At 38.6% G+C, this 12954-nt stretch overlaps 1 protein-coding gene across 1 annotated transcript; it reads left to right on the plus strand.

Moving 5' to 3' along the window:
- The first annotated feature begins 9095 nt into the window (after window positions 1-9095).
- LOC130052912 (uncharacterized) lies at window positions 9096-11489 on the plus strand. Its single transcript, XM_056159127.1, has 3 exons — window positions 9096-9190; window positions 9508-9582; window positions 10074-11489. The coding sequence occupies exon 3, from the start codon at window positions 10125-10127 to the stop codon at window positions 11325-11327; it is 1203 nt and encodes a 400-aa protein (XP_056015102.1). The 5' UTR covers window positions 9096-9190; window positions 9508-9582; window positions 10074-10124; the 3' UTR covers window positions 11328-11489.
- Window positions 11490-12954: the final 1465 nt, after the last annotated feature.

Consider the following 12954-nt stretch of genomic DNA (forward strand, 5'->3'; position numbering starts at 1 on the left):
ATGTCTTCATAGTCTGACAGAATAACTTTTAAAAACACATTAATCACATTGATTACAAGAAAAGTTCTTGTGTTGGATATGCATATAGGGGTTTCCCTTCACAGTTCTTCTTGCAATTGTAGCTTTATATCGGTCAGATTTGGCAGATTTAGTACCTGCACTCCCTCACATAGTTTAATAAGTTAGCCTGTTTTCTTGTAAGAATAACCAATTCCTAAATTTGACTTTAGAATTTTAATGAGTGTTGTGGTTTGCAGTCGGTTATATATAATATGTATCCGATACCATAATTTATATTATGAATGCCCAAGTAATGTTTACGTATGTTGTCCCGGTAGCACGACTTTACGCGCCATTAATTTGAAGAGTTCCACTAATGGAAATGATAAGTATTCGGTCATGAGTTTATTTCGCACATTGTAGACATAATTTATTAAGTATTGTATAACTAAACAGTACATGTTAATTAAAAACAGAGGTCCCGCGTCGTGGCAGGCGTTGGCACATTAAAGAACCCCCACTGCTTCGGCTCTGAGTGCTGATAAAGCATAGGTCCAAACCTACAGCTTGTGACGTCTCAATGAGTGAAAAATTCTCAAAGGGACGTCAAACAAACATACCGAGGTCAAACATCATAGTAATAAATTAACGGTTTTACCATAAAGAATTTATATAAGTGTACTGTATTATGAAAGCACAGGCGGTATTTGATAGGTTAGGTTTTCTTAAAAGTAGTTCAAAATCCATGGTTAAGGTCACAAACTTAGAAACTTTGATACCGAAAAAAAAATGTTACAAGGAATGTATGAGAGCCCTGAAAGCTACAATTGAGTAACACTGAAGTTTTGAAATTTGGGTCAAACTCCAAGGTCAAATATCATGCATAAAATTGAAGTCTCTATCAAAGGTAATTTATATGCATATTGTGAAAGCACTATCTTATATAGTTCATAAGGTAAGATAGGTTCAGTTTTCTTAAAAGTAGGTTAAACTAGAGGTGCGCGTTATTGCCGGTATACCGGTGTACCGGTATTTTTCTGGTACCGGTATGTACCGCAGTACACGAGGCGAAATACCGGTATATTCAAGTCTGATAACTCTTAACAAAAATATAAAATTGAAACAAGAAAAAATAATTAAAGGAATTTGTTTACAGCAGTGACTCACTTTATTTACATCGTTCCCTCGTTGTGATGCAATGAAAGGTAAGTCTAATAACTGTACACAATCGATAAAACATACGAAGTGTAAAACACGATAATTTGATTATTAATGATATGAAAACAAATAAAAAATAAAGAAAAACAATAGAAAACATTTCATTAAGTTATTATTTTAATATATAAGGTAGATTATAAAAATTATTTTTATGTTGTTTGGTTTATGCGGGTCGAATACCATTTCCGTCTATTAGGCAAACCCCAAGTAAAAAAAATATAATGGCAGATGCAGACTTGTGCGTTCGAAACCACCGTTCGTCGTGCGAGTACAAAATCTTGCCGATTCTGAACGCCGAGTTAATGGGTTTGAGGTGCAAGAATGTAGGAATTACCGGTATATTCAAGTCTGATAACTCTTAACAAAAATATAAAATTGAAACAAGAAAAAATAATTAAAGAAATTTGTGTACGCAGTGACTCACTTTATTTACATTGTTCCCTCTTTGTGATGCAATGAAAGGTAAGTCTAATAACTGTACACAATTAAAGAAAAAAACAATAGAAAACATGTCATTAATTTATTATTTTAATATATAAGGTAGATTATAAAAATTGTTTTTATGTTGTTTGGTTTATGCGGGTCGAATACCATTTCCGCCTATTAGGCAAACCCCAAGTAAAAAAAAAATAAATGGCAGATGCAGACTTGTGCGTTTGAAACCACCGTTCGTCGTGCGAGTACAAAATCCTGCCGATTCTGAACGCCGAATTAATGGGTTTGAGGTGCAATAATGTAGGAATTGTGGTCGAAGAACAAGAACACGTTCGTGCACACATGTTCTCGTTATTCTCTTTAGAGAAGTGGACAGGCGTATTCTACATGTAGAAGTTTCCGTCATTCGCGACTCTACGAACTTCTAGACTTTGAGATCGTGTCAAATAAAATCCACAGGTTTCCACCTATTAATTATTTTGATAGTCGTTCCAGTCAGTAGTCTAGTCACAGTCGATTCTAGTCATGATACAGAGACACTGCAATACTGTATGTACGATATACTTCTATGTTTGGATTAGACTTTTGTTCTGTTAACTGGTTTAAGATTTAAATACGATATTTTGCTTATCGTTTATATTTGAATAAATTAAATGCAATGTACAATCAATAAACTACTAACAGCTCATTATGTACAATAAATCACAACTAAAATCCACTAAAATTGAATCATAAATTAAAAGATTAAATCTGCGGTATACCGTGGTATGTACCGCGGTATTTTGCAAATCCCACGGTACACCGCGGTACCTTTATTTTCTGCGGTACCCAACTCTAGGTTAAACCCCTGAATTATTCAAGGTCAAGATCAAAAGGCTTAAGCTTTGACACCAAAATAAGGTATTGGCACGATCCGGGTTAGAATAGGTCTTCAGTACCCCCTTGCTTGTCGTAAAAGGCGACTAAATGGGGCGGTCCTTGGGGTGAGGCTGCAAATACCGAAGTCCCATGTCACAGCAGGTGTGGCACGATAAAGATCCATCCCTGCTCAATGGCCATAAGCGCCAAGCATTGGCCTAAATTTTACAGCCCTTCACCGGCAGTGGTGACGTCTCCGTATGAGTGAAATATTCTCGAGAGGGACACGTTAAACAATATACAATCAATCAATCGATTAATTTTTAAAGAATGTTTGGGGGGGGGGGGTAGCTTTCCATTTCCATGACATGGTTTCAATCCATCAGTGCAAGCTTACATTCTTGCTATGCATTACTTTTATAAAAAAAAAAGTGGAGGGTGGCAATTTACCGATATAACTAATTTTGCATTTGAAAATAACTACCGGTAACTTTACACGTATAGAAATAACGGAAAGCAAATAAAAAATATATGAATCCCCTTCCCCCTCAACTGACAATTGAAGAATGTAAGATTGAAATTATGAATATTGAATCAATATATTAATGATGGATGAACGACCTCCCCCTCCCCAATTTTAAAAATGGAAATCGAAGCCTAGACAAAAAAAATCACCATTGTCGGTGAGGGGCTGCAAAATTTAGGTCTATGCTCGGCGCTTATGGCCTTAGAGCAGGGAGGGATCTTTATCGTGCCACACCTGCGGTGACACGGGGCCTCGGTTTTTGCAGTCTCATCCGAAGATCTGAAAAATTTAGGATTTTGAAAGTTTTGCGAAAATAATTTGGTGGTTTTTTTAATTATTATTTATGTATTTATTTCTGCTTTTCAAGAATTTTAGACAACTCCGACAAGCTATCCTTACCACCCCACCCCCACCCACCCCCTCCATCCCCCTACTGGACTTTGAAAAATGATACTTCCTTTAATTATAGATTTATTCTAAATATTAAAAAAAAAATTACCGTTAGGTTACAATCCTTGTGATGTTCTATCCACGGGGTAGTTTTAAATGTGCGATGCTATCTTTCGAGTTAATCACATCATAATTCAAAATTGGGGGTAGTACAAGGCATATCACAAAAAGCTCATAGAAGGAAATCAGAACCTCATAAGTCGTCAGAAATAGTACTCAAACCTATTGTACATTATATATGTAATGAAATACGTACCAATTAAATCATAAATCAAATCAAGGAAAATGACCATAAGATATATAGAATAATACTGCCTCCAAAAAAAAAAAAAAAAAAAAAAAAGAAAACAACAACAACAACAAAAACCAAACGAAGAATAAATATAAGTATACATATACAAGTCGTTTTAGTTTTAAAAGTGAAACATGATTTTATCTTTTTATATAATTGTGTACAGTGACAATATTTACTCTTTGAAATAAAAAAAAAATCATATGTACATGTGCAAGATTTAATCTCAAAAGATTTCACATGAAATATGCAGTGATTATATTTAATACACATAATAAATTAAAAATATACTTGTGTATTTCACTGACTTTCTGTGTATTTTTTATTTAGTACTTATTTATTCACGTTCATTATTCATTCATTTATCTATCTATATTTATAAATATATGTATTTTTACTCATCATTCATTTATGCATTTAAAAAAAAATATGTACAGGTAATTTTATTATTTTTATTTCATTTTATTTTCTGATAACACTATTCTTTACTGTAAACTTGGTAATGAAAAACAAACCTTAGATTTTTACATTAGTGACAGTATCAGGGTGAGTTTTGTCAAAAAATATATAAACATTTAAATACGTCTCAGATTTTTATTTTTTAAATCCCCATTGGGTACCCCAATTTGAAGCTTGAAAGAGTTGTCCCCCGTAAGTATTTCCATTGGTTACAGTAAACAAAACTCCGAGCTGGAGGTTTTGTCAGCTTCATAAGCGACGTCATTTCTACTGGTGAACTAAAATATGCATGATTTTATTTCTGAAAGCGCTCGTTAGCGCTGTTGTTTACTTGGGAAACCTATATATCAAATTAAAGTGGATAAAATACTGAATGTATTTGACACTGTAACCTCTCGGAGAAAAGTGTGAAAAATTCGGCTGAAAACTACCTTCTTCATGCAGTTTATCAACATGATGAATTTTGTATCTGTAATAAAAAGTTTATAATCATTTTCTTCTACAGATTCTCGGGAGTCTGTTTGTAACAAGTAAGAGTTTCATGCACCTTGCTTGTTTAGAAAAAAAAACTGCCGATAAATAAATGTTTCGTGTGGTATTGCGGAGGGGTACCAAATTTTATTATGGGTGAAGAGCGATAACTCTATTTTCTTTTTATCGACTGTTTCACTGAACTCTTTTTCGCTAGAAGTTAGAATCTGGTTCCCTGCAGACAATAAAGTTGCAGGTTGCACCACTCTATTAATTTTGCCTATATGTTCTTACCAAAATTACTCACCTTTGACCTGACCCTGCTGCCTTAAAGTAAACTTTTCAGAAGTTGTACTTTCACATCATGTAGTACAGTTCTTAATGAGCATTTTCATACCAAAAAATACATACCCATCCAGCAAGGCGTGAGAGTTTGTTTACATCGAAGTCAAGCACGTGCAAAATCAGCTGGTCAAAAGCCAAATCACCCACCTCTACAACAAAAATTCAAAAAAATATTTAAATCCTTCTTTCATGGTTTTTACTCACAAAATTTCAAACACAATACTTGAATTTACATCTCATAAAAAATTGGAGAGCCTACCTCATAAGGATAGTCCCATAAAACATGCAAAGTTCCAGGAATTATTTTCTTTCGGCCATGATTCGACGTGAACCTCCACATAAATAGAGTGATGCAACCTGCAATAAAAATATGGTTTCTTTAAATTTCAATAAACTTCATAAAAAAGAAGTTGAATGATATGTGTGTGTGACTGTACATTCATTTTTTTTTTTATTTCTGATCTTTATGAAGTGAAACAGGCCTTGGGTAAATGAGGTGTGTTTGGATGAAATTGAGTCCATTTTGAGCAATTCTGATAGAAAATGTGTGTGTGTGTGAAATTTGGATTTTTCGCCTATTTGTTTGTAATGGATGACAGTGATTTTTTTGTATATTGTTGTGGAAGGCCTTACCTTGTATATAGGAAAATTGTTGGTGATTTTGTGTGGTATACTTATATTTTATTGAGATTTGATGTGTAAAATTGCAATTGAAATGTGATGATGTTCTTGATTAAACTTATCAAATTTAATTAATGTGTTGTTCAATTCCTTTGAAATATAGTTGGTATCATGTAGAATTATCTTATCTTTAATTGTAATGGGAAGATGGAGAACATTACTCACTGCACCCAGCAAGGCATTCTGATTTTCCTGGACATGGTCAAGTCGAGCTGTCAAGGGGGGTCCTGTAGAAACAAGATAATACATATTGTCACTTTGGGAGATGTTAAGCATTCAAACATCAAACTCAATCATTATACTTCAGATAACAGAAAGAGAAAGACAAAACTAGCATTACAGTCAAAAATTGGTAAAAATGAAGGGAAAAAGTAAGGCAAAAAGTGGATATTTCAGAGTAAAAGATGGCCGCCGCAGGGGGTCAGCCCATGGAGGATGGGAGAGAAGGGGAAAAGAGATTAAATACACCAGGAAACAGACTCTGGAGGAAGTCAGTAAAACGGGAGCATGCATATTACAAGACCATGCAGACAGTAGGCAGCCTTTAAGCACCATCATGCAACTCGGCCAAGGGGCACCTGTGACGAGACCAAAACTCCCTGCATCCCCGACAACGAGAAGAACACATACAGACTTTTTCACATGGGAAAACTGTGTGAAATGTTCAACTTAGCTTACCACCAGCACAAACTAGAGAGCCCAAACTGCCCAACCAACCTTCAATTTGACTACCCAGCTGAACAACAAAAGGGAGTCTGCTGGGTAGAGAGCCTAAAGTGCAAGTACTGCACTTACCACAGCCAGAGTACCAAACTCTCCGAGGAAGTCGACACCGGAAAACGTGGACCCAAGCCAGCAAAGCCAAACCTATCTGTGTGGGTAGCCCTCCTGGACAATCCCATCATGGGAACTGGACTGCAGGAAATTTTCCATGCCCTCAACTGTCCAGCACCCTCAGCCAATTGTTTACAACAAAATGCAAACAAGGTTGGGCCCATGATTGTGGAAATGGTTCAGGAGGACTTACGAAGAGAAAGGGCTCACCTCAAAGACCTCATCGAGAACTGTGGGTTCCCACGGGAGACACCAATACCTGTGGAAGGTGATGGGCGGTACAATAATCCTCTGTACTGGTCTCGAGACAGAAATCCTTTTCAGCCAGCAACCCAGGCAACATATACCATGTCTGAAAATGTAACGGAAGAGAAAAAAATTATTGGCTGCATCACCAAAAACAAGCTCTGTAAGAGAAGATCACAGGGAATCCCATGCCCGGAACACCCTGGAAAATGCACAGCCAACCTACAACTACAGGATCCCATAGGGAGGGAGGACAAGGCAACAGAGGAAATCTGACGGGAATTTCTCAACGATCAAGAGGCCACACTAATCAGCCACTTCACCACAGACGGGGATAGTGCTGCTTTCCGGGGCGTCGAGAGGGCCATGGCCGAGTCTGGTCAAGCGGTAGAATCCTTGAGGGACACCCGTCATCTAGCCCAGTCCCAGAAAAAAGCAATTGACAATGCCAAGTTCGCGAGGAAATGTTTCCTGGACGTACAGCTGCCCAAAAACTGGCCGTCAAAAGAAAATTCTCGGTGGACTTCATGAAGAGATGCACTGCAGAATACGACGTAGCAGTCAAGAAGTTCCGAGGTGACGCAGGAAAGCTGGTCAACACCCTGAGTTATGCCACGGATGCCATAATACACTGCTACTCGGGCAGATGTGGCAAGACCTGTGCCGAACACTCTTTCGTCTGTGGCGGCACACCCGAAAGACACTGGGCCAAAGACTACCTCCCAACCCATGCAAGAACACTGAACCCGACTGATGACGATGAGGAAACCTTACGCCAGCTCATCAACTTCCGATTCAGCCGGACAACACTCATAGCCACCAGATATGGGACCAACAGTCAGAAGTCTGAGGGACTACATCGCGGGTATTCAAAATCCAACCCAAAGAATGTTACCTGTTCTCGGAACTTTGAGCCTCAGATCTTCTCCTATATACACCGGATGAACCATGGACCCGGAAAATCGACTGCCCTCAAGTGTGCTGCACTCGGTTCATCAATTCCTGAAGGCACTCGTCTTATGCGGCAACTGAAAAGAAAGCAAGAGTTGTACGAACACAGCAAACAGAGGAAAAGATCTAAGACCTATCGTACCAGGAGACAAGTCCTTGTGAGAGAAAAATTCAATCTATAATTCCAGAGAGGGACCGAGACTCAAACAGGGTATCTGAAGGGCATGAGTGACCCCCCTTACCACAGTGTAGCCCAAGGACAAGTAACGAACACTCCTACAGTAAGCAGGAAAAAAAATAGTGTAGAGTGAAATTTGACTTACCTCGATTTAACTTTCAAAAAGACAATCTGGATATCCCGGGTGCTTCAGACAGACTTTAGGTACTAAATGTATACATGTTTGCCTTTCGTTATTTATGTGTGGTGCTTCTAAACTTAAATGAAGTGGATTAATGCAAAGACTGTTGTGACATATGTGTGATACATATTTATTATGTGGAATGTGTAATGCATTTGTATGTAACATGTACATGAGCCTGTGTGCCAATAAAACTTTACGTGTACCCTCTGGAAATGTTATTTTAACTCTGCCATAGATATTCCCCCTACCCCGTCTGTTTGTAGCCAAGTTAACATCATAAAAATTACACCCCAACCCATTGACCCTACCCCTATCTACCTTCTCTAATAAAACTGCTAATTTCTCTTCTCGCCACGTGGCATCCATTGTTTTTTTTAAATATGTCTATGTAATTACCCAGACTCCCCATCTCGATTTAAAAAAGTACACCAAACACGTGTATATGTAAACATTTACCTCCCGGATTGCCTCGCTGCAGGTTGCACCACTCTATTAATTTTGACTATATGTTCTTACCAAAATTACTCACCTTTGACCTGACCCTGCTGCCTTAAAGTAAACTTTTCAGAAGTTGTACTTTCACATCATGTAGTACAGTTCTTAATGAGCATTTTCATACCAAAAAATACATACCCATCCAGCAAGGCGTGAGAGTTTGTTTACATCGAAGTCAAGCACGTGCAAAATCAGCTGGTCAAAAGCCAAATCACCCACCTCTACAACAAAAATTCAAAAAAATATTTAAATCCTTCTTTCATGGTTTTTACTCACAAAATTTCAAACACAATACTTGAATTTACATCTCATAAAAAATTGGAGAGCCTACCTCATAAGGAAAGTCCCATAAAACATGCAAAGTTCCAGGAATTATTTTCTTTCGGCCATGATTCGACGTGAACCTCCACATAAATAGAGTGATGCAACCTGCATACAAACTTGTAGTGTCCGGAGATTTCGTTTCCGGACGTTCTGTTTTTTCGTTGTAGTCTCGCTCTGTGTATTCCCGCACTTTCGCGGCACAGAATTTCTTTGTTGTTTTCCGATGTCTTGCCCTCTCATGGAGTAAGTTTTACATAATTATGTTTCTTTTAGTTGTATTTGTATCTACTGATCATTTATGCTAAACGTTAGGGCCAGAAAACGTTTATCTGTTGTGAAGTTTAGCTTTGTTTACATGTCTCGTGTGTACAAAATTATGGAGGACTAGAATTGTCGTAATTTTTCATCTTTATTCTGTATCAGTATTTTTTACGTAAACTAGTCAATGATGTTTTTCTAGTCCAGTCAATAACTGTATTTCAAATTGTTTATAACCTGTAACGGTTACTATGTTTACTTTCTTTTTGCCTTTGTAACACTGTACCTTGTTTTGTTTGTAGTTTTTTACCCTCTTCCGAGAGGTTTGTGAAATAAAAGCTTACAACAGCACAAGAATACTACACTCTTTTCTCCAGGTAATTATTTTAGATTATCACACTTGTATGCTATGTATATCACCAAGGGTATTATTTGAGATCCAGTTAATATGTTTATTATCATTATATGTTAGGTCACACAATTATTTACTTGAATTATGAAAGTTACTTGTTTCGGTCAAGCACATGTGAAGCACATGTTCCCGCCATTTGTATTTTTCTATATTTTTCCATTTTGAATAGGAATGCAGTATTAACATTTATCTATAATGCATAAGATGTCATTAAGTGTTAGGTTGTTTATGCATAAGGAATTGTTATCATGCTTTATACACTTTTATGAATGAATTATGGAATTACCGTATATGTTCATATAAACTTCATACCATTTTATTTCACTATATCATGTACTTGTAAAATTACCGTAGTTCCTCTAGTAAACACAAAATTTGTAAACTTTGCCAGAAGTTAGAATCTGGTGCTCTGCAGACAATAAAGTTGTATATAGACTACTACACTCTTTTCTCCAGGTCAAGTGGCTAGTGTAACATTTGGGGGCTCGTCCGGGATTTTCCATACCCATGGGAGAAAAGCAAGAGTTGGAGTTTGAGGTCTTGTCCAAGCTGTACCAAGCACCAGTTGAGACTCTTCAGGGTATCTTAAAAGACAACAAGATCATCACAGAGCCAAACAAGGCAGACAAGGCCCTGGCAGTGAAAGCCATCTTGACATGGCTGGATAAGGAGGACAGTAGTGATGACGGCAACACGACTGCTTTATTACTACTGAATGATGCATTGACAGCAAAGAAAATAATAGTTAAGACAGATAAGGCAGAAAAGGCTCCAGAACCGAAACCAAGTGACACCAAGAACCAACATCCACCCTTGTGTCATAAAGACTTCAAATTAAGTGGTAAGATTTCAGACCGCCCAAATAGACTTTCATTTGTAAGCCTAGTTCGACAAATTGAAGCCGGACTTCGCAAATCGTACAGTGAAGCAGACATAATTGATGGGGTCACCCGACCTATCTCACCAACTCTACCTTTGAGAAGTTATTTGGAGGGACGTGAAAAGTTGTCGTTGTCATCACTGCGGAAGATTCTCCGGTCCCACTATGAGGAGAGATCTGCAACTGAGCTCTATACCCACCTGACAAATTCAACACAGGGGAAAGATGAACCTCAATATTTTCTGTTAAAACTTTTAAGCCTGAAACAAAAAATCTTGTTTGTATCGAAAGAAGAAGGGGCTGAGGTTCATTATGATGATAAGCTCGTTACACCCGTGTTCCTACACACTTTGTATATAGGACTCAATGATGAGACACTACGACGTGAAGTGAAACCAATTTTAGACTCTAAAGTTGAAGATGATGAACTTATTCAGCAATTCAGCACAATCGTCGCCAGGGAAAAGGAGAGGAAGGGACGATTAACCAAAGCAAAGGTTAACTCTGTCACAGAGGAGGCTCAAAATCTTCCAAAGAAGGAACAGAAACAGAAGGATGTCAGAGAGGGTATTCTTTGGATGGAACTTCAGGAACTACGTGCAGAAATCGCAGAGATCAGGAAACAAAATTCTACGCCTTTTAAGAGTCCATCAGATACAGATGCTCCTCGCAGATTTCAGTTGGGTTGTGAGAAGTGTAGGCAATTAAACACAGCATCATCATGCACACATTGCTGGGTGTGTGGCAGTGAGGAGCACTTCAAAGCAGGCTGCAAACAGAGGAAAAGGTCGGGAAATGGGATGGGGTCACGTCGAGGGAGCCGGCAGTGACTCCGCAGTTTGGAAGCTCCCACTGTGTTGTGAACGCCATTCATTCTGACTTTGAGATGCCAAAAAGTGAAGTAGAAACAATATCTCCTAGTGTAAAGTTAAGACTGGTTAAACTTATTGGTGATAAATGTATTGTGACTTGCTATCTAAATAAAGTACCCATACAAGCATTATGGGACACAGGAGCCCAAGTGTCCATTATTTCTAGTCAGTTTCTCCAGGCCCAGTGTCCAAGCTCTGATGTGCGCCCTGTAAGTGATCTAGTGTCCAGTGATTTGATTCTTACATCTGCTAGCAATGATGAAGTTCCATTTGAGGGGTGGACAGATCTGGAGTTCCAGCTAGGACATGGTACCACCTCCCTAAGGGTTCCCTTCCTAGTATCCAGCTCACCATCATTAGTTAGGCCAATCATTGGTTACAACGTCATTCGTCATTACATCAATTCAGATGAATGCCTAAACAACGCCCTTACTGGTGCACTACCGGGAATCAGCCCAAAGACGGTTAACATGATATCTCAGATGTTGCAGGAGACAGAGACGGTATATAATGTATATAGTGGATCGTCAACACAGGAAATTCCGCCCCAGAGTTCTGTGATCATACGTGCCTGTTCCAGAATTGGTCGGAACCATGGAGGGCAGTGGAAGGGATTGTTTACTCCGGCAGTTTTTGAGGACAATGGGTTAATTATAACCGAAACACTGCTAACTGTGAGTGAAAATAAACATTCTTTGAGTTTCGTTAGGATTCCTGTCCAAAACTGTACAAACTCTGTTGTGATTCTGAAGAAGAATACTCATCTAGGCACTTTGGAGACCGTGTCTTCCGTTGTCAGCATGAACTCAGTGACGTTGGAACCAGTAAGAACACAAACACTAAACACTGACACAGAAAAGTGGAATCCACCTGTTCTTCTACCTACAGACAAGCTCAGTGCAGAAGACCTAATAAAAGTGAAGCAGCTATTATATGAGTATTCGGATATTTTCTCGTGTGATGAGGCGGACATTGGATTTGCTCCGGATTTGAAGATGGACATTAGCATGCAAGACCCCAGCCCAGTGCGACAGACCTATAGATCCATTCCAAATGCATTGTATAGTGAGGTGAAGGATTACATACAGGATCTGCTGTCCAAAGGCTTCATTCGCAAGTCAAAATCTGCATTTGTCAGCCCCTTGGTGTGCGTGCGGAAAAAGGACGGCAACCTTCGTCTCTGTGTAGACTACCGAAAGATAAACCAAAAGTCAGTGGCTGATAGTAGACCCTTACCGAAAATCCAGGATGCACTTGATAGTCTCGGGGGCAGCAAGTGGTTTTCCCTACTTGACCAAGGAAAGGCATATCATCAAGGAGTGATGTCAGAAGATAGTAAAAAGTTTACAGCCTTCATAACACCTTGGGGACTCTATGAGTGGGAGCGAATTCCTTTCGGTTTATCTGGCGCTCCAGCTGCTTTTCAAACCTTCATGAATGACCGCCTAGAGGGGATAAGGGATCGGTTTTGCTTGCCTTATCTGGAAGACACTCTAGTTTACTCATCCACGATTGAGCAGCACTTGTCACATTTAGAACAGGTTTTCCAGCTTTTCCTAGAGAGAGAAGGGTAAAACTGAAACCT

The sequence above is a fragment of the Ostrea edulis genome, chromosome 3, assembly GCF_947568905.1.
Source record: "Ostrea edulis chromosome 3, xbOstEdul1.1, whole genome shotgun sequence".
NCBI lineage: Eukaryota > Metazoa > Mollusca > Bivalvia > Ostreida > Ostreidae > Ostrea > Ostrea edulis.

Excerpts from the sequence above, each read along its gene's own strand:
- LOC130052912 (XM_056159127.1), top strand. The coding sequence starts at position 10,125 with ATGGGAGAAAAGCAAGAGTTGGAGTTTGAGGTCTTGTCCAAGCTGTAC.